General features: G+C 52.6%; 5 protein-coding genes across 5 annotated transcripts; 2 read left to right on the top strand and 3 right to left on the bottom strand.

Moving 5' to 3' along the window:
* Positions 1-324: 324 nt before the first annotated feature.
* Positions 325-1,228, top strand: BDZ83DRAFT_615581 (uncharacterized protein). Its single transcript, XM_060507902.1, has one exon. The coding sequence runs from the start codon at positions 609-611 to the stop codon at positions 855-857; it is 249 nt and encodes an 82-aa protein (XP_060366643.1). The 5' UTR covers positions 325-608; the 3' UTR covers positions 858-1,228.
* A 1,986-nt stretch (positions 1,229-3,214) lies between these two features.
* Positions 3,215-5,571, bottom strand: BDZ83DRAFT_718363 (uncharacterized protein; the record flags this gene model as incomplete). Its single annotated transcript, XM_060512062.1, is given in 8 exon segments — positions 3,215-3,394; positions 3,448-3,645; positions 3,721-3,860; positions 3,918-4,207; positions 4,307-4,360; positions 4,373-4,653; positions 4,711-5,253; positions 5,416-5,571. The coding sequence occupies 8 exon segments, from the start codon at positions 5,569-5,571 to the stop codon at positions 3,215-3,217; spliced, it is 1,842 nt and encodes a 613-aa protein (XP_060366642.1).
* Positions 5,572-6,511: 940 nt separating this feature from the next.
* On the bottom strand, positions 6,512-8,284 carry BDZ83DRAFT_544287 (major facilitator superfamily domain-containing protein; the record flags this gene model as incomplete). Its single annotated transcript, XM_060503434.1, has 3 exons — positions 6,512-7,312; positions 7,405-8,022; positions 8,084-8,284. Coding segments are annotated over 3 exons (1,620 nt in total), but the record flags the coding sequence as incomplete, so codon positions are not given.
* Positions 8,285-10,788: 2,504 nt separating this feature from the next.
* BDZ83DRAFT_255892 (fungal-specific transcription factor domain-containing protein) lies at positions 10,789-13,513 on the bottom strand. Its single transcript, XM_060501962.1, has 4 exons — positions 13,268-13,513; positions 12,850-13,209; positions 12,290-12,757; positions 10,789-12,233 (listed from the first exon to the last, which is right to left on the bottom strand). The coding sequence occupies exons 1-4, from the start codon at positions 13,376-13,378 to the stop codon at positions 10,989-10,991; spliced, it is 2,184 nt and encodes a 727-aa protein (XP_060366640.1). The 5' UTR covers positions 13,379-13,513; the 3' UTR covers positions 10,789-10,988.
* A 3,341-nt stretch (positions 13,514-16,854) lies between these two features.
* BDZ83DRAFT_750715 (homoaconitase) lies at positions 16,855-19,586 on the top strand (the record flags this gene model as incomplete). Its single annotated transcript, XM_060513951.1, has 7 exons — positions 16,855-16,866; positions 16,938-17,229; positions 17,303-17,691; positions 17,750-18,460; positions 18,521-18,540; positions 18,597-19,036; positions 19,096-19,586. The coding sequence occupies 7 exons, from the start codon at positions 16,855-16,857 to the stop codon at positions 19,584-19,586; spliced, it is 2,355 nt and encodes a 784-aa protein (XP_060366639.1).
* Positions 19,587-20,871: the final 1,285 nt, after the last annotated feature.

Here is a 20,871-nt window from a genome sequence, read left to right as displayed (position 1 = left end):
GCACGTTGATGAAGCCTGAAGAGTACCCGGCTAAGATGTCTGATATCCAAACTGCCGTTGATAGAAAACTTGGAGGGGTAGACGCTGGACCGGCTGACACTCGCTAACATCAATTTACTTGCGCACTTTCAAAACGTGTGTTCTAGAATCTAGATCACCTCGCGTTCGCGCCGCGCGCGTGTGCGTGGGCATGTGCGTGTGTGTGTGTGTGCGATACAGCGTCGCATTGTGGAACAGAGCTTGTGAGGGAGATATCACGTCCCCGTCCCTGTCTTCTCTTACACCCCATGGCCCATGGATCACGAAGGATGAAGTTCAGATGGCGTCTTTTTTTTTTTTTTTTGCGTCTTTGCCCTGGAAGGCGACTATCCTATCTCAGATCTATCTGTCCTGTATCTGTATCTGTAGGGCCCTCCCACCCCTGGTCAAGTTTGATAGAGATAGGTGAACCCTGCGTTGGCCTGCATGTCGCGATATCGCGGGCATCCTCCGACTCGAGCGGAGGGAAGGATAGAGTTTCTCCCTCCCAAGGTGGCCCAGATACGTTTTCGTATCATCTCTACTGAGGCTATCTTCCATCACTGCTCGTTTTCCGTGCCTTATGATGGATGATTGTGTGGTTTTTGATCGCGGGCTTTGTTGTGCCTTGCGATACTGGGGAGATGGTACGACATTGGTGGAATAGCGTTGAAGATCATGGCGAGTCAGACAGACGTCTTGACTCTTGCGGGCTGACAATACCCGCACAGGCGGGCAGGCTAGCAACTTGCAGAGTTGTTGAATTGTCGTCTCTCCGGGATAACATTAACCACATCGCACAGCCAAAGCATGCGATGTATCGATCATTGGAGAAATGAATAGTGTTTACTAGCTGCTTGAGCCTAAGACGACCTACGAATGCAGAGTATTCTGTCATAGGGAAGGATGCTCTGCGGGAGGAAGCTCATGAGCTTCGGTATAAACCCGTCATCACCTAGCTTCGACACCGGCGGAATTACCGACCGGGGAGGAAATGTTTTGACTTTTTTCTTGTTGGACTGTTGTTCGGCCGGGGAGATTAAGGGCGGAGGAATGGTTACTGCCGAGGGCCGGGCGGGTAACACGGGTATTTCTTGATCTTTGGTTTCGAGCGGGATCGCTTCCGGGTCCGAGCAGAACAGTGCTGAGTAGCAGACGGAGACGCCGTTGAGCTTTGATGCGGTCTGTTTTCCCTTGGGGAGGATAGAATATACAGTTCTAGTTTCATGGATGAGTTGTGAACTTGCGATTATTCACATATTTGGTCCTTGTTTGAGGATGTTGTGATGCTGGGGGTTGGTTGGAGGGGAATGTATTGTCAAGACTGGTGATGGTCTCTATGTCGAACCTGCGGAGCGAGGTGAGTAATATACATATCAAGCGGGATGAAGACGAAGCAGGACTTATCTCAAGCTCTCTCTTATGCCAGAGGCTCTCTACCTGGCACCGTCCAGGCCTTTGACTGCGAAGCGCCGTTTCAACCGCGGGCGATGTTGCAGCTCTGGAAAGCGACGGCGACTTCTTGCTGACGGCGCGCATGTTGATGTTGTCTTCGGAAGGTTCTTTGTGTGATTTCTTCTCTCACTTTTATAGCGATGACCGACGCGGCAAACTGGTATCTTGAGTAAATACCGTGACAAATGCAATACAATACTACTGTTGGTAACATTGAAGATGTCTAGAAATGAAGCCCCTTCTTTCCGATACCTTCGGTCTCTGCTTCAACACCAATGGCCAATACGGCCTATTCCGCGACCTCTCTGTAGACCAGTCCATGTAGTCTTCGGCGACAGTGTAATGTACTTTGAGTTCCGTGCCAATGTTGGTTGATACATGCTTCAAAATCTCGGGGCCCGATGTCAGGTGAACAAATAAGACGCTGAAACAACCGCATGCTAAGAGAACCAGTGTAGAGATTGCCAAAAGTCCCGTTCAAAACTTCGAGAACATGAAATTCTCTGGCAGCGTATTTGTAATCCCTTCAGTCTTTTTGTTATTTGTTAGGTATGAAAGCCTCCTCGAAGTTGCTACATGGTAGCTGGCTTACATCTAGGCACATGTTCTTAAGCTGCCCGAAAATATACCCGATCGTATGTAGATCTATGGTATCGATAGACATGCTTGAGCCTGTTCCCGTGTGCTCGGAAACTCGGGCCACTGAGTTATTAGGAGGATAGGTCGAGAATAGTGGTATCGTTTCGGCTTCCCATAACGCTTCCTTTGTTGAAGGCTGGAGGAAAAGAGAATCGGGTAATCCTCTCAAATAGATGCGGTAATTTGGCAGGTTCCATCCTCAACTCCCTTGAACTCCATATTCTATGCGTATGACGAAGAGGATAAGCTACAGTCATGGCCGTCCATCTTCAAAGTCGGTCTAGTTCAGCTCAATCACTAACTTTGGGACGACGGGTTATGTGGCCTTAGCGGGACGGCAGAAGGACATGTTTTAGACCAAGGTGAAAGTCGCTTGGACACAAAGATTCTAGGCTCAACGCTCTTCTAGATCTCAACTTATTGCTGTCTATAGCATAGCATCCCAATCCATCTGCTTATTCGAAATTTAACCCTTGGGAATCATTGAGAACCTCTCAAGACTTGGTTGTCAAGTCAAACATGAGGCTGTTAAGGTTATACATCGAAACCATGCTATGTGTATGGTTGGTTGATCCGAGATACGGTCAGTCGACCAAAATTCTTTTGTTATGGGTTGGTATCATAAAAACCACTCAACTTGGCTGTACATCAGCGTAATAAGTTTGGCCAGAAACAGGTCCTCGACGCGACTAATAAACACATAAGCAAAGGCACTGCTGTAGTTTTCTTATAACATAGCTTTGAGATTAGTTAGCTGTTCTAGAGGCGGTCATGAGGGCTCGTGTCGTACTCTTGCACCGACCTAGGTCCTTTTAATCAGAATTCTGATGATCCCTCCTGGTAGTTATACACAGTCGTAAGTCTACTCATTGATCAACTTTCCTTTGACGACTTCATTCAGCAGGATCACGCAAATGCCACAAGTTCAAGTCCATCTCAGTTTTGATAAGTACCCATCTAAAGCTGCAGGACCAGCAACATGTTTCTTGCGGCCAAAGAGTCCTCAGGACATAAATCTATCCCACAATCACACCCACTCGTAGCCCCAACACCGCAACTTGCACCTCTCCCACCCTCACACAAACTCCCATGGCTATCAATTTTAATGCGTAGTGTTGAATAGTCGCTTACCAGTATACGTACCCCCGCTTCCAGTGAACTTGTTGTCCGACAGCCGAAGTGCGAGGAGACTAAGGTCTCCTCCACAGGCAAGTGGCTCCAACACATTCGAGATGGCCTTGACCTGAACAACGCCGGCTACAACAACGATGCGGATCTCCAGCTTCAGTCCCCAAACATGGTCGACGAATCCTTGATTGACTCGCCGCTGTTGACCACCGAATCAACCAAGAGAAGCGTTTGCACTCCCATAAGAGTCTCCTTCGTGAGCTCGGTGGCATGTTTGGCGTGAATGAAGATGGCACTGGGGAACACCTCGCTAATACCAAGGGCCATGGGTTCGCCACCGCGCATGAGAGCAACGATGGCTGTTCGGCTCTCGTCGACAAGTCGATGACCATCGGTATTGTAGCCCTGAACATGGGGTATGAGATATGTTTATAGGCCGAGCAGCTCCGTCAGAAACTCGGTAGCGAGGTACCGTCCAACTTGCCCATGAGCCGCTCTGAAAATAGGACCGGCCACCGACGCGTCGCGTCTCGATGTCATGAGAAGTTTGGCTGCACTCTTGTTCGTGGCGTGCAGAACCCGGAGGTTGGCGTAGCGGTATAGGAAAGATTCCACGAAGGCTTAGCCAGAGATGTCGACAATCGGTAAATGCTCTGGAGTGAGGCGGGGTGAAGAACGATTCGGGACTAAAGCCTGTCTTGGACGGAAGTTCTCGTCGCCAGTAATGGCCTTGGGCAACTCACCGTCCATAGTCTTGCTTCTAGAACGCTCTTCGCCGACAACGACGATAGCTTGGTCGGCCCTCTTGAGCATGGGCAGGTCCATCGGGCTGTCTCCAAAAGCCCAGACGGACACGCCTTTCTCTTGTAGATGGGAGACAACAGCAGCCTTGATCTTAGAAGTAACAACATAACGATCAATGAAGCGGCCCCCGCCAATGATGTTGACGCTAACATCGAGGTCCTCTCTCTTCAGAATCCGTTCCCACATTCGACGAAGCCCACATGTAGCGATGACAATGCCAACGCCGCGATAGCGCTAAACGGCGTGAAACAGATCCATGGACTCCGGATATAGCGAGGCAGCCGCGGCGACTTCCTCGCATGTGTCATAGAAAGTGCTGTCGACGTACTCATACAAAGACATGGCTCGGTGAAAGGAAGCAAGGGAGTAGCCGTTGTTCTCGCTGAATAGCCTCTTGAGGGGACATCCGAGGTCGTCCCAGAGCCAATGCTTTCCAATGATTTCCGGACCGCCCAACATACGGTCAGGATTCTGCTTCAGCGAAGTTGCCTTGAGTCTCTCCCAGAACATCGAGCCCATGTCCGCTGCGCACAGCGTTCGATCCGCGTCCAACACCAACACCGTATGCAGTAGATCGCTGTTTCGACCCGAAAAAAACATCCTGTTAGTCTCGTTTCTGATATGACGAAGGTTCTATTCGTCTTGGGTCGCAATGCTGCGCAGCACGTGATTTATGCCATCATAAGAAGCCATCTCGTCGAGATATAGCGGCATAAAATGCATGCCATTTAGACGAGAGACGTGTGATAGACCGGCCATCTCTGCATTCTTCCACTTTACAAGGTGTTTAAGCTGTATGTCAGGTCGACTTCGGCTTTTGTCGCGAGTTCGTTGATTCCATAGGATGGTAGCGGGCATGTCCAAGTAGAGGATGTGCGTGTAGACGCGCCTGTCGGCCTCGGTCCAAACAACCTCATGGGAGGGAGATTTAACGTCCCAGAATGAGTAATGGCCGGCGACGATGCCAATGCGTCCAGTCACGGTACATTCATCGGCAACGTGTTGAATGGCTCGCTGCCGTTGTCGTATTTTAGCGTCGTTGTCGAGTCGCTTGAATGCTTCTAGACCGCCGTCGACGAGGTTCCCAATGACCTCGGACCCTTCATAGTACTGGAACTGATTTTCAACACCGAAGCATTTCTTGAGACGGTACAGGACGTAAGACTTGCCAATGCCAGGAAGGCCGTATAGACCGACGATCGTAGGTTTCTTGTCTTAACGGGAGAAGTAGTATTGGAATTGGAGGCAGACATCCTGACTGGGGATGGAGAATGAATTGTTCATGTGATCTGAGAGAAAGTGGCTCTCCTTGGTCAGAATGAGGTTCATTCATTAGAGCAAGATCAAGTGGTTACAGTCCGGCTGATATACAAGGTCGGACACTTCTCCAGCATTCATGACCTGAGAGAAAAGAGCTTCCCAGGGGCAATCATGAGACAAATGACAGCAAGGGTCATGGGTTTGCTTGAGGCAGATATGATGACCAATGCTAGTGAAGAAGTGTTTGTCCGCATTATGGCAGCTCATGTGCCGACGTAGTGTCTCAGTCTGCCTAGAATCCCAAAAGGTTTCTTCTCGTTTGTGATGATAGTTTCTCCACTGTCATTTGTCTGGTGGTGATTTAGACTGGTGCATTTGTCAGTGTTTGCCTTGAGAAACGCACCACAGCATCTGACGGTTTTGGAAACAGCTTGTCGCAAGCTAGGCAGCTACGATACTCTTAGAAATATGGCTCTAGAATATGCGAGCGATCGACAATGAGGTGTTTCCGCATAAGGCATCACAACAAACGGCAATGAAATTTCGTTTGTGTCCGCTGGCCCCCTTTGAAGGGGCTAGCTGCTGAGGCGAAAGCGGTAGACAATGTTTATGACAATCTCTCATTTCCCCAAGTTTAAGTATCCCTCCTCTTTCATCAGGCAAATGACAGTTGATCCCCTGAGCTTGGAATACATAGTAGACAGTAGAACAAGCTGAGAACTGAGGAGGAGCCCGTGAAACGTGCGCATTGCTCCTGATATTTGTTCCGAATAATGGCTTTACCTGAGTTGCTTTCTCAACCATTTCTTGAGTTCAGATGTATCTACATTACATTACGCTTCTGACATCGAGAGGGGTATCGTGCTATCATACAAAAAGTTCTCCCCGTGCCTAAATCACCTATGTAGCATCCCGTCCGTCCATCCATCTAAATGTGTTTCGTGCCTTCTGTCTCGGATCCAACGGTCGTAACCTCATCTTCCTGTTTCAAGGCCGCACCATCATCACCACGGCTCAGACTCCGCCCCCTCGATTTCTCAAAATCCTCAACATCCCGTTCGCTGCCCTCATCAAGTTCCTTCTCCTTCTCCCTTTGTGCCTCAGCAGTAACGGTAGCCGCCACGACCCCAGAAACCCCGCCAACAGCAGCCGCAGCCCCAGCCGCCTCAGCGTCCTCCTTCGCCTTCTGCTTCGCCTGCTGCTCCTTCTTCACGCTCTTCCACTCCATCCCACCAGCTCCGATGAACACGGAGCAAACCATCACCAGCGCGACCACGAACACGACCTTCAGCGCTCCGTTGTAAGCCTCCAACACAGGTCCCCTCACATTATCCGGCAGATCTGTCAGCGATGTCGCGCCGGTAGTCTGCAGGTTGATTCCCTCGAGCCCAGGCAGGCCCTTGATCCTCTTCACAAGCTCGTTGTTCAGCACCGTCTGCCCAACTGAGATGAACACGGCGCCGCCGAGCGTCTGCGAGAAGAACATGATACTCGCGCCCACAGGCACGTCCTTCAGCTTAAGCACCGTCTGCGCAGCGAGATTCGGCGCCTGAAACGTCATGCCCTGCCCGATACCGTAGATGACCTGGTACGCCGCCCACTTCGCCGTGCTCGTATCCACCTCAAGCGTTGTCATCATGCCCGCGCCAACGGACATGATGCAGATACCGACGAGCATCACGGGCGTGTAGTACCCGATCTTAGTAATGACGCCTCCTGATACGGCCGCGAAGACGGTCATGGAGAGAACCATGGGGAGGGTGCGGACACCGGACTCGACGGCCGTGAAGCCCTTGATGGCCTGGAGCCAGATGGGGAGGTAGTACGCCATCAGCATCATCTGTCCGCCGAGGGAGAAGGCAGCCCAGGCGGCGAAGGCGATGGAGCGTTGGCGGATGATGCGCGGTGGGACGGTCGCGGTGTTGGGGAGGAGGATCTGGATGGCGATAAAGGATAGGAGGAGGACGACGGCGAGAACCAGGAGGGCAATGATTCGCCCGTTGCTCCACTGCGATTCATTAGCCTATGTTTCTACTCGTAGGGCAATGGGCAATAAGGGGTAAGATAGGAGTGAGAGGAAGGGAAAATGGTGAGACTTACGGCATACTCAACACCACCCCATTGCAACGCAAGAAGCAGACAAACAACACCAGGAATAAACACCGAAGTTCCCGCAAAGTCCAACTGCTTCAACTTATCCCACAACGAAGATTCGGTAAGATCCTGCTCCGGCGGCCTCATCACAAACGCAATCACCACCAGCGCGACGCCTCCGAGCGGCAGGTTGATATAAAAGCACCACCGCCAGGTAACCTTTGTCGTAAACGCGCCGCCCAGCAGCGGCCCGATAACGGAAGCGATACCAAATACGGCACCGAAAGCGCCCTGGTACTTGGGGCGGCGGTGCAGCGGGACGGAGTGGACCATGACGACAATGGTGCCCGCAAAGATACCCGCGCCGCCGATGCCCGCGATGGCACGACCGACGATGAAGGCGGCGCTATCAGGCGCGGCACCGCAGACGGCGGAACCGACTTCGAAGAGAACGACGGAGCAGAGGAAGACGCGCTTGATGGGGAAGAAGGCGTAGAGCTTGCCGAAGAGGAGCTGGAAGGCGCAGGTTGTTAGGAGGTAGGCGCTACCGTACCAGCCTATGTCGGTGACGGAGTGGAAGTCGTCTGTGATTTGGGGGATTGCTGTCGCGATGATGAGGCGATCCTGTTGGTGGTGTTAGTCTCGTGGGAAAGGGGGATAAGGAGGATTCTGAGGGAGGTATTACCAATGCAACGAGGAACATGGATACCAAGATGGACAGCATGATTAGGAAGAGCTTCACACCCTTTGGGTACTGGATTGAGCGTGTCGTTGAGGTATGCGTGAGAGCATGCTGGGCGGGTTGCTGTTCCTCTTCATCGTGAATCTTGCTCGTCCGTGATGAGGCGGGTGGTTCGCTCGCTGGCGTTGTCGCGGGGATGGCGCCCTTGTCGCGCTTTTCGAAGAACATGGCGATGGTCTCAATCTGTCGTTTGTTCGTAGTCTTCCAATCCAGTATTCCAAAACTTCCAAGCATTCGTTCTTCTGTTTCTGTCTCCCAAAGTTGTAGTTCAGCTCTTTCGATTCGTTCTCGACACTCTTAATATAGGATCGACCTAATATTTCTAATTAAGAACCCTGCAGATCTCAAAAATCCTTTCGTTGTGAACTGGAGGGGTAGTCGGGGGAGTCGTAAAGAAGTCGACGATGATGAAGAGACAAGTAGGCAATCAACACAACCAAAAAGAAAGAGTCATCCCAAGTACATATATCGCATTTCCCCTAAACAAGACAAAACAAGCCTATTCGAAACAAGCAAAACGAATTATCCTCCGAAAAAGGACGTAAGAAACGTCCGGTCACGACGAAAAAACGACCTAACGCATGTTCGCATGACGAGGACGACTCACATCCAACACCCGTTCGGGGATTTCTATTCTCCTTTCTTTCTTACCTCCTTACTCCCGCCCAATGACAGCAAAGCACCAGGCCAAAGAACCACCCTAAAAGAGCCTCCAATCTTGGCTCCCGCCCGCCCGCTGGTGTCTAGCCACGCGACCTAGACCCCAAAGATCCAAAGACTTGAAATGAGTCTAGGTCGGTCTGACTCTGAGCCAGGCTTCATTCCGAGTTTCTTCCTGGAACGTGCCTGGTTATGAAGGGACTCCTTCGCGGCGCATGCTTACGTACCCACAATGACTTATCCACAAGTTCACGAAAGCCCATCCAACAAAACAAATGCCGAGCGATTCTCGGATCTCAGTTTTTCTCGATCGTGAGGGATACCATACCCGCTCTTGTACGGATATAAGCCAAGCGCATAGGCAGGTAAGCAATCGGCATTTTCAACGCCGACTCACAACCCCCAGTCTTGCACTGGTGCAGTAAGACATGCCTCATCCGTGACGCTTAAACCCAGCAGACTGTCCAGGTAGTTAAACGCCACGCGCAGCTGCAATTGGAAAAAGAAGAGAACAGAAGAGAGGAAAAGGAGCAACACGCATGAAAAGGAGTCGTCAACTCATCATTCCATACTGGCCCATCAGGCCAGACGGGGCCGAGCGGGCTTTGGTAAGCTCCAGGTGAGAGTTGTTAGCCCCGAATTTGGTGTTGTGACTCTTGTGTGGCTCATCAGAGCAAATAGAACGAACCAGGGCGGGCATTGAATCGGCTTAAACTAAACCATTCAAAGGAACCCCAAGCCACAAAAAAAGACCTCGGGGATTTCTACACCAAAACGGGTAAAGTCCCAACCCAACCTCGGTCCCGAAGACAAGGGTCGGCTCACGGGTCCATCGTTCCCCGATGTGCCCGAGCCTCCGGTCGTTTGGTGCTGTTCACACACATGTTTCTATCAAACGGGACAAGGGGGATGTCGGGGTGAGTATTCCGCTCCGCTCCGTCCACGGTCGAAAATACACAGCCCTCCAGCCCTGAGGCCGCACTTGTCCTGTCCGTCTCCCGTTCCTTGATTTTTCTTGAGTGTTTCTATTGACTTACCGGATGTTACCCACCCTAAAAGCAAACAATTATGACTCTTATGCTTCTTCTCGCACGGGCTCCTTTTCCGGGCCCGAACGAATCGGAGTCCTCCGCCTCGGGGTTTTGCGTTTGAATAAGGCAGTTCACCAGGAAAATCTCGGGATTCAGAAGCCCAGTTTTGAGGTCATACGGACGTGGCTACCATGGACATGCTTCTATTAGCGAATAGTTCCCCTTTCCCCATTCTGACAACTTGCAGTTTTATTTCTTGGAAGGAAAGTATCAGTTGGGTCAGACGGGCATTCGGTAGATTCAATATGTCCAGCGCCAGTATAGCTACGGATCAACGCCTCTCTCCCATGAACGATGATCCTGTAGTACCCTGGTAATAGCAAGATCGTTTCGCAAATCGTAGACGGGCAGCGGACTTTGAACGTGGAATCTCATTCGCTAGGAGTTTGCGACCAGGGAGTAAGTAAACTGACGAGTCGTTCCATCTGCCTGCCCGCGTCGTAAGCCCATAGGTGATTGCATATGCAAGTCTCGTATCCTGAGTGGCAGACGGGCAAGGCAGACAGGGCGTCAATGAGACTAAGTGTCGTTGTATGATGTACGGATAGAGCCGTCGATACTGAAAACCGTGTCTCCTCGGAAACAGCATCCGCAAAGGCCCCCGCATGTCACCGATGAAGATGAGCCCACCACTGCCAATCTTGCCCCTTTTCCGGTGAGGAGGGAGCCCAAAGGTCCCAAAGGCGACAAGTCTCATTCAGCTCGACAGGGGGCTGATGGTAAATCTTCATGCTAAAACAGCTTCTGGGCTGGTCAGAAGGAAAGGGGTGTGGATGTGCGCTTGGTCTTTCCATAGACTACCGTCTATTTCCCATTAGGTAGCTTCGTCATCTCATGGTACTATCGTTACAGAGGTGGGAGAGTTGTCTCTTTGTAGAATCCTAAACACCAAAAGACAAATCCAAATTCCAAAAATGCCCCCAAAGTGGATAATCCCCCGTCTCCTTTCTACTTCCAACGAGAGATTGGTTTGCAGATGCCCGGCGGGCCCTTACACGCCCCCTGACCGAATTCACTCCCCCTTCTTTCCCCTTTTCTAACCCAAGGCACCGGAGCTATAGCATGACGTTGAGATCCCAATGACGCCTGCCTCACGTTCACCATCCTCTATTCGTTGGTGGCACGCCAAAATTACCAAATTGCCCAAACATGTTTGATGAAGACTGCTGGTTCATGTTGCCGTTGGGGACACCCAAGTCCGCCCACATGTCCAAATCGTAAAAGTTTGTAGTGTCGAGGAAGTTACCGAGGAATTGGTCCATGGGCTGGTCGTTCCGCGGAGGGATCTCCATCTTCATCGTCTGCGCCGGCGAAGGCCCGCAGGACGACGCTTCGGAACTCGTCTGCGGCACGGTGTCCTGCAGTCGCGGGATGGCAACCGGTGTGTCGTAGGGCAGGCCGAGTTGGACCAGCGCGCGCTCGCGTGCTCTCCAGGCCTTGAGCATGTACACGCCCAGCTGAGTGTTTTCCTTCTTGGACATGTCCCACAGCTCCTCGTGGTACTGGTATATCCTGTCAACCACCTTCCACGCGCGATCAGCCAGCTTGCCTGTCGGTCTCTTGTATAATTGTCCGGCCATGACGATGAAGACGTCGATTTGGAAATGGAGCTTGAAGAACCACACAAAGCCGGTATTCTCCATAAAGTCATACAACTCGACATTATGCTCGTGGTGCATGAGTGATATCCGGAACATGTTGTCCTGCACGTTGAAGATCTCTGTACCGAATTCGGGCAATTCGCGCATGGGGATCATCATAGCTCGCATCTTGTCAGTAACCATGGATCGGATCTTGGTCGCTACGATGTGAATATTGCCAGCCAGGGGGTCGCAGTATCGCTTTTCGAGGGCTACGAGCTTCGCATCGAGGTTGTCGACCAATGCGCGGTACTTGGCCAGTGAATTCTGGGTCGCTATTTGGGAATCCTGGCTGTCGTTTTCCATGGCGCCGAGAACAACGGCCTCGAAATCGGGGATGCGGTTTTCGACGATGAATCGACCGACTTCGTACAAAAGCAGGCAGAAGGCCATTTCTGTCGGGCCTTCACGAGGCTGAACGGGTTCAGTCGATCCGGGGAAGAGGTCGGCGTCGTTCACGTTCTGCGGTGTATTTGTGTCCCAATTCCATGGCAGTAGCGTGTCACAGAATCCCGATACCATGGCATATTTCGTGTCCAACATGATGATCTGCCACCACAGTCGTCGTCGCATTTCCGTCTCGTATGGAGTGAGGTTGAGCAGCTCTCCATCCCTGTGAAGTCCCATCTTTTGCGCAATACGGATCAGCACACCACTGAGCACCCAGGCCGCATGACGGTTATATCGCCCCTGAAGAGATACCTGTTTGTTGTTAGTAAGACAAACCGACTTCTGTGGCGGATAAGATCACGACGAACCAGGTAGAGTATCAAAGCTTGCAGCGTCATCAGGTCATGGTTCTTAAGGAAATTGACCTTGGTCAATGCCGCCTTGACACCAGCAGTAAACTTCTTGAGCGCCTCCTCTTTTGACGTATCCAGCATTTGTCTGGCTTCTGACTCGGTCATAGTGAGAGTTGCGACGAGGTAGATGGCGAACAGCAAAGCCTGGGCGTTGTTCGCGACATTGGAGTGGTTCGCGGCCGCTTCCACGACCAAGGGCTGCAGGCTGGGTACGTGGATGAGTTTGGTGATTGGGTTGACCCTTTCCAGAAACACCTGCCAAAGTCGGAATATCTGAACGGGAGATGGAGTAACGTCTTCCAAGTCGATCGCGGCAATATCGTTCAAAAGAAGATCTACGTTGTCGTCGGGGGTTACGGCGTCGGATCCTAAAACACTCTGTTCCTCTTCCTCGGCTTCGATGATTTGTCGCATTGCGGTCAACTACAAAGAGGTCAGACCTAGTCGGCGCAGGTAAGAAGCGCGCGATGCGTAGAAGGGAGGCGCATCAGATTACGAGCTTCGCGATTACGCACCTGGTCATGCACTGTCGCCCACACATAACTGTCCATGAAGCGGACGCTGCCATCTTCAACTACGACTTTACCCGCCGGCTTCCAGGATGTCGTGGGTGGAGAAGTGTCTTCGGATACTGAAGCGGACCCCGAGGGCAGTGGCAGCTGTGGCATACTCGGCGATGGCCCAGCCGAAGAAGGTGTGGCAAAGGTGGTTGGCGAAAGAGTCGCCGCCGTCCCCGGAGGCGTCGTATCGCTACCTGTCGTGGCATACTGTTTCAGTAGAGCCTCGCATCTGGCGAGTCTTTCTTGTAGGTCCTGGTTCGGCCTCCTGCGCTTGCGTGCGGGAGCTGGTGTTGAAGGTGTACATGTGACGTTGGCCTAATACGAGTCAGAACGTATTCGGGATTCTGTATCTGTACAAACGAAGGCGGCGCACCTTTATACAATTAGAGCAGGGGGTGTTGCGGTCGCATTTGATCTTGCGATGTTGGCAGAGAACACAGGCCAGAACCCTCTGGCTCTTGTGTTGACTGGAGTTGGTACTCATTGGTAGGTAGGGCTGAGGCTGAAGAGCCTCGTGGTTATGCAGTAGTTGCCGCGGTAAGAGTGTGAAACAGGACGGCGTCGTCCATGAATTGGGGGCAACAAGACCCAACCAAGTCTTTAACACGCGTGGGCGCGAGGCCCTTATGGATGATTCCCTGGAGGGCGGAGTCCGTCGGTGAGAAAGTTGCAAGGGGGATCCGTTCTAGTGTATCCGTAGTAGAGAGATGAGAAAATAGAGATGTGGCGACGAGCTGAGACCCGAGGGGTAATAAATGCAAACGGATCTAGACGCGACCCTAAAGTGGGATGAAGGAAGCCCACCCCTCTTTGGCGAGGTTCACACAAGGCGGGCGCGTGCTGTGATCTGCCGCAGTGCCAAAGGTAAAGTTTTTGGCTTAGAAATTGGCAGAAAGTGGAATACCGGGTTTACTTGAGTCGCTTGGGTGGTTCCAGGCGTTGTCGATGACCAACCAGGGCGGAGATGGGCGCTAGAGACAACGACTTTGAATCGTTATGCTTCCCCGGGTGTGCGGTGCGGCGACAGAAAGGTGGGAGAGGGAGGGGAGGGTGTCTGTGAGTCTTTCAAGCCAAACCCGTACGCAAGGAGGGTTGATCGTGGGTTGGTCCGGGACGAGCGGACGGTATGGTGAGGTAGAATGGTAGGGTGGTCCAGCAGCGGAAACGGGCGCGGGTCTCACAGTCACTCGGCCTGACTCGTCGGGATTCCAGGAAACCCGATGCAGCGCAACCCAGCCAAGATGGAGAAGTGACCGCTCGTACGTGTCGGCGGCGTCTCACCGGGGGTAGCTTCTTTATCCGCCTGGCTGGTTCTTGGAACTCGACTATAATTGTTGCTCAGGAAGACGAAGTTGTGCTCTTCTTGTTTTGTTCAATGTTGTCTAGACGAGAAGAGAGTTCCGTCGTAATTCTGACAGGGACGACGTTGTTGCAGTTGCGAACAATTGGAGAACAAACACCCTTTGGAAAGGGACTTGACAGACAGCAAAAGCTTAGGTAGGATGGAGGGGAAGAGAAGAGACAAGGGCAAGTCAAACAGGACAGGAGGGGTGGTGGATGTTCAGGTCGTCGGAGGGAACGGACGAAACGGCGGAGGAATGACGCCAATACCCTCCCACTATAGATATAGGCTAGATGCCCAGGTGGACTTTGTGCATGTGCGGTCCGTCTACTGCGTACTGCTCGACCTATGCATCTATGGTAAGGTAGTAGCGGCGGCAGGTCCAAAGCGGCCGATGGAAGGTAAGAGAACCCTGAGACAGCCAGGGCAACCTGTGTGAAAGCTGTGTGAACTGGTCCACCGAGGCCCGGAAGCTCTGGGCTTCTGGTTACGCAGTATAAATGAGCGGGTGTGCCGATGGGGAAACGATCGGGAGTTCGAGGATCAAGGAAGATCAGCTCCAGGGTTCTCAACGGCGACCACCTGCAAGGTCAGGTCAGATACGGAGTAGTGTGTCAACTGTACTGTAGAGGCGATGTGTGTGGATGCCGATGTAGGGCTAGAAGAAACTTGACACCGAGTAGATTGTGCAGAGGAACAAAATGACGTGGGACGGAAATGGTGAAGCCGAAAGGAGTTCGGGAACAAATTGGAAGAGATCGACTTAAGTTGGGAGGTCCAAGGTCCAGGGCGGTGGTAAGAGACAATTACTATACGGACGGATAACACGAATAGCCATGAAGACAGGGGGGCCGGGGTGACAGCTGAGGAGAGTTCCTGACAGATTCAACCCACGTCTTCTGCGGAGGTTCTTGGTGGGTTGTGGAGGGGAAACGAGGGACGAGCATTGGATGGAGGGGGGGGGGGGGATGGAAAGTGAGCCCAGATGGAAACAAGAGGTCCGAGATCCATGCCATGAAGGAGCATGAGCCACAATGAGCCATACCTGACGGTAGCCAACTATTGGTAGTCTCATACAACTGAGAGAGAGATACCGGCACCTTTGGGGTGAGAAACAAAGTCCCTCCTCCTGAACAGGAGGCTAAAATAGCGGACAACACGTCGCATCCATCAGCTATTGGTTCTCTTTCCCTGCGCGTAAATGAGGTAAGTATGTATTCGTAGGAGCCCAGAGATTAGACTGGAAATAACTCTGGAGAGCCAAGCAACCGTTGGCTCTTGTGCTCATGGCCTAATATTCAGCAGCGGGCGATGCCCTGGCGGCATTGCGTCAAGGCACGGAGCCGGACAAGTCTGCATGGGCGCACTGCCGTACTCCGTAAGCAAGGTGGCATCCCAGGGCCAAAGAACTCATACTGCGTAAAGGTGGTAAAGGTAGGTAAGAATCCATCCATCTCACGGTCTGTCAGTTGACACGTGTAATAGACACAGGGTGCCTTACTTGAGAGAAGATGGTGGGCAGCTATCGGAGGGATGCAGGCCCGACCTTGGATAAATCGAACGCAGGCCGAGATCCAAGATGCCCGAAGTGCGAAGGGAGGGGGGGGTTTTTGCTCGCCGAATCCGTGAGTTTTACGGCGGCTGCAGATTGTGCACAAGGCAATCCCGTCGTTCCATTGCATGCGGCTTATAGAATTGTGCACGGTTAGTAGCTCCCGACGAGAGATGTGCAACTTGCACAAACCTTGAGGCATCTAATCACTCCGAACTTGACCAAGTGACCACTGGCACGTGCTGTCTTGCACAATACGGAGTAGAAACAGCAAGCCAGATCCCTACATTTACATGTAGTTCAGTCATCAGCTATTGGTGACATGCTGGTGATCAACACGTCGAGAACTCCTTAGCAGAAGCCTCCATATCAGCATTGCCAGTTTCTTTGGCAAAGGACGGAATTTCTCAGTTGCAATTCTACTTTGCTTGTCCAGGTTTGCTCTTCTTCTGCCAGAAATCTGAGCAAGATCGGCATTTGAATTATTCAGATTTGCTCGCCCGTCGAAAGCGCACCAGTAGTGTCTAAACCAGCAGTTGTATCCGTAGACAGTTTGGAGACCCAGTAGACGCTGGAGAGATTTGCGGAGTTTCAATCAACTATTGCAAAGACCCCGCAGCTCACGGCGGAATTATATGTCATGAGCCGGCCTTTTATCTCCGTGGTCCGGGTACAGCTGGCGGTAATGCCAGCATCTGCGGGTGCGGCGTCGTATTCGTTACCGGAGCTCGTCGTATTTCTCGCTTTTCAGATCACCTCCACATCTCAAGGTTCCTTACCTTAGGTAGGTTTGTAATCCTGATTTCCTTTATCGATAAGATAAGATATGATGATCAAGATATCGATAAAGAATGCCGAAAAGGTGCCGAAGCCATCCAATCAGACAGCGCCCAAAGGTGATTTCAGAGAACGGCAGCGGGAGCCCCACCCCGGCATCGGTCATTTCCCCACAGACTCCAAATTTTTGGATCCGGTTGCCGAACAGTCACGACCTTGACGACGTCGCGAATTGCCGGAGACCAAATTGTTCAACTTTTGGCCATTGGCCTACCCAATTGAAGTCGCAATGTTGCCCATAGTATGTGTGCCGTCTCAAAGCACTACTCTTTCACCATGACGCTCTACTAATACGCCCGTTTTCTGCAATAGAGAAGAACAGTAGCGCTCCACGCCGCCAGGAGCTGCCGTCGCAGTCTCCTGCAGCGCCAACTTCCCTCGCGATCAATCCGCCCCAGCTTCTACACGACGACGACCCGTCCCCGCCAGTATGCCTTTCACTCGCAACTCGAAAACGCCGCGACTGCGACCGACTTCCTCTACACATCCGCCCCCAAGGTCGAAAACCCCCAGACGTTGACGGAGAAGATTGTCCAGCGGCACTCGCTGGGCCTCGCGCCCGGCAAGAAGGTCCGCGCAGGCGACTATGTCACCCTCTCTCCTGGTGAATACCCCTTTTCTTCTCCCATGTACACGCATAAGAAGACCAAGAGAACATCAGGCTTACAATTGGGAAGGAAAGTGCATGTCACACGACAACACGGCGCCCATCAGCAACAAGTTTGTCTCCATCGGAGCGACCAAGATTCACAACCCCTCACAACTCGTCTGGACCCTCGATCACGATGTCCAAAACAAGAGCGAGGCCAACTTGAAGAAATACAAAAAGATTGAGGATCTGGGCAAGCAGCACGGCGTGGTTTTCTACCCAGCCGGGCGTGGAATTGGTCATCAGATTATGGTGGAAGAGGGTTACGCTTGGCCCGGCACCTTGGCTGTTGCGTCAGACAGTCACTCCAACCACTACGGTGGTATTGGATGCCTTGGTACCGCGGTCGTCCGAACAGATGCCGCTGCCATTTGGGCCACTGGCCGCACATGGTACCAAGTGCCCCCTATTGCCAAGGTACAATCGGCCATTAGCCATTGCTCAGGGGGGTTCGTCACTAACGTTGGTTGCTCAGATTACTTTGACCGGAGTGAAGCCCCCCGGCGTCACTGGGAAGGACATCATTGTTGCGCTCTGCGGCCTGTTCAACAAGGATGACGTCTTGAACCACGCCCTCGAGTTCACCGGCTCCGAGGAGACCATGCGAAGCATCCCCGTCGATGAGCGGATAACAGTGTCAAACATGAGCACAGAATGGGGCGCCTTGTCGGCACTGTTCCCCATCGATCAGACACTGGAAAGATGGCTCCGCGCCAAGGCCACCACCGCGGCGATGCTCAACACAGACGCCGCCGTCAAGGGCCGCTGGACCCACGAGCGCATCGACGAGCTTCTCGAGAACCCCCTCACGGCCGACGCCGGCGCGACATACGCCAAGTCCCTCTACCTGAACCTCGAGACCCTATCCCCCTTTGTCGCCGGCCCTAACTCCGTCAAGGTCGCGACGCCCCTGAAGGACCTGGAGGCGCAGAACATCAAGATCGACAAGGCTTACCTCGTCTCGTGCACAAACTCGCGTGCGTCAGACATCGCCGCTGCGGCGCGCGTTTTCCGAGAGGCTGCCAAGGACGGACAACCCGCCAAGATCGCGCCGGGTGTTTCCTTCTACCTTGCCGCGGCTTCCACTGTCGAGCAGGCGGCTGCTGAGGAGGCTGGCGACTGGCAGACACTTATCGACGCAGGCTGCTCCGTATTACCTTCAGGATGTGGACCGTGCATCGGTCTCGTAAGTTGATTATTCCTTTTGCTGGTAGTGATCAATATGCTAATACATCTTCTTTCGTAGGGAACTGGACTTCTGGAACCGTTCGTACTATCTTTTCTGAAGTTATTTTGGAGAACGTTGGCTAACAAACATTCAGGGGCGAAAATGGAATCTCAGCAAGTAATCGTAACTTCAAGGGCCGCATGGGCTCCACCGAAGCAAAGGCCTACCTGGCCAGCCCCGAGGTCGTCGCCGCGAGTGCTTTGAACGGCAAGATCGCCGGTCCTGGCTGGTACCAGCAGCCCCAGGGCGTGGACAAGGTCATCATTGGCGAGGGCGTCGGTGACATCACCGCCGACATTGCCATGAGCATCGACGACGCCCTCGACCAGCTCATTGCGCAAGCCGACAGCATGATTGCCGAGTCTGAGAAAGGAGTCGCCGGTGCTGCCACCCCTGCTGCCGAGGAACCAGCTGCCGCCGCAGAGAGCGAGGAAGACAGCCTCACGGAGGTTCTTCCAGGATTCCCTGAAAAGGTGGAGGGCGAGATCATCTTCTGCGATCAGGATAACATGAACACGGATGGAATCTACCCTGGTACGTGAAGCGGAGAGAACCCCAATCCCTACTGCACGGTTCTCTAACAAAAACAACAGGCAAGTACACATACCAAGACAACGTCTCCGTAGAGAAGATGGCCGAAGTCTGCATGGAGAACTACGACACCTCTTTCCGCGACATCGCCAAGGCCGGCGACATCCTCGTGTCCGGCTTCAACTTTGGCACCGGCAGCTCGCGCGAGCAGGCCGCGACGGCCATCCTGGCCAAGAAGATCCCGCTCGTCGTGTCTGGCAGTTTCGGCAACATTTTCAGCAGAAACAGCATCAACAACGCCCTCATGGGCGTCGAGGTGCCCAAGCTCGTGCAGCGCCTGCGCGAGACGTTCAAGAACGAGGGTGAGGACAAGGTCCTCACGCGCCGGACGGGCTGGAAGCTCTGCTGGGACCTGAGGCGGTCCAAGGTCATTGTCACCGAGGGCAGCGGCGAGAGCTGGAGCGTCAAGGTTGGCGAGCTGCCGCCTAATGTGCAGGAGGTTATTGCCAAGGGTGGGTTGGAGGCTTGGGTTAAGGCTGAGATTGAGAAGTAGAGGGGAGGCGTATATGAGATGAAGAGGGCGTGGAGAAAGGATCGAGATGATCTACCATTTACAACACTGTTTTGAGTACTGCTATTGGGATACAAAGGATGAGGCTTGTTTGTAGATTTGGTTTCTAAAAACAAAAGAGTACGCAATACATTGGGGAGTTCAAAGTATTCCACAGAGGACTTGACTGAATGGCTGCAAGTAGGATCTTCTGAAGAGCATCGTACGCCTATCGAACCAGTGATCCCCCCTAGGAGCACCTAAAAACGCAGTGAATTTCCTCTCTTCCTCTTTACCGGACATGGTTTTGAGGGTCAATAGCCTCCTCAGTCGGGGTTAAAAATGCAGTGCTCACGCGCCGCTAATAGAATCAGAAAGCCTGCGTCGAAGCGTCTCCAATCACCTCAACCTCTTTGGGGGTGTCGAAATTGCAGTGCAGAACCCGTCTTATGCCATATACCACTGGTTGGGAACAACTGTGACTGGGCCAATCGTGTACGAAAGACCAGAAAGCATCAGCCTCGAGTCTCGTCCAGAAATGAGCCGGCAACGAAGCTGTAGCTGCCAGATAAGGCTGCTGCAGCATTAAAAACCCGATTGAGAGACAAGCACAGGTCGTACAATTACGACGTCAGAGGAACCAAAAACCCAAACCAGCCTGTGAAAATACCATTCCCATCCTGTCCAACGGGATTCGGATTTCGAACACCTCAATACATCCAACCTGGACCGAGGAAATATCACCGTCCTCCTGCTGATCCGGGTCCCGCTGATCTGATGTTTGGGCACCAGTGTGCCAGTACAGGCTCCCCAATTGTCCCTCACTTTCCTGGGGGAAGCCAAAAAGGTGGAGTTCAATCGATTTGGCTATCCTCCTTGGAGCTCGTTTAGCTCGCTTTCCGGAAAGCAAGAAAAAGCGAAAGCGAGGAATACGACCGGGCCGGGGTAAAGCGAGAGGTGATCCAACTGGCAACGAGCGAAATAGAGGGAGAAGCTGGGTCAGAGGTTTAGGTAGGTTTTATGCTTATCCATACACTACAAAGTTTAAGAAACCAAAAATGGCGTGGGGGAGGAGCGAATACGATTCCCATCACATCGCAGTCCCGCGTATCCTTCGTACAATCCTTCCATAAGATGTTTAAATAGTGGCAGCAAATACGGTGTACGCGGGTCAAAAGTCTTGGGATTTCTATGTAGAGGATCCAAAAAACAAGCTTTGTGACATTGGATCTTGTTTGGCTCGTTGCAACCCCAAGGGGTGGGTGGTGATCACCTGAGGGTGGGAGGG

Source organism: Colletotrichum acutatum (genome assembly GCF_030867785.1).
Source record: "Colletotrichum acutatum strain CBS 112980 chromosome Unknown BDZ83scaffold_31, whole genome shotgun sequence".
In the NCBI taxonomy this organism is placed as follows: domain Eukaryota; kingdom Fungi; phylum Ascomycota; class Sordariomycetes; order Glomerellales; family Glomerellaceae; genus Colletotrichum; species Colletotrichum acutatum.
The sequence above is the reverse complement of the archived record's forward strand: the minus strand, read 5'-3'. Positions and strand labels throughout refer to the sequence as shown.

What these genes read in the sequence shown, in the direction of transcription:
- BDZ83DRAFT_615581 (XM_060507902.1), top strand. Translation starts at nt 609, where the DNA reads ATGATTGTGTGGTTTTTGATCGCGGGCTTTGTTGTGCCTTGCGATACT.
- BDZ83DRAFT_255892 (XM_060501962.1), bottom strand. Translation starts at nt 13,378, where the DNA reads ATGAGTACCAACTCCAGTCAACACAAGAGCCAGAGGGTTCTGGCCTGT. An exon ending in CCTGCTCTAATTGTATAAAG is followed by an intron (nt 13,210 to 13,267) that starts GTGCGCCGCCTT and finishes GACTCGTATTAG; the next exon opens with GCCAACGTCACATGTACACC. An exon ending in AAGCTTTGATACTCTACCTG is followed by an intron (nt 12,234 to 12,289) that starts GTTCGTCGTGAT and finishes AACAACAAACAG; the next exon opens with GTATCTCTTCAGGGGCGATA.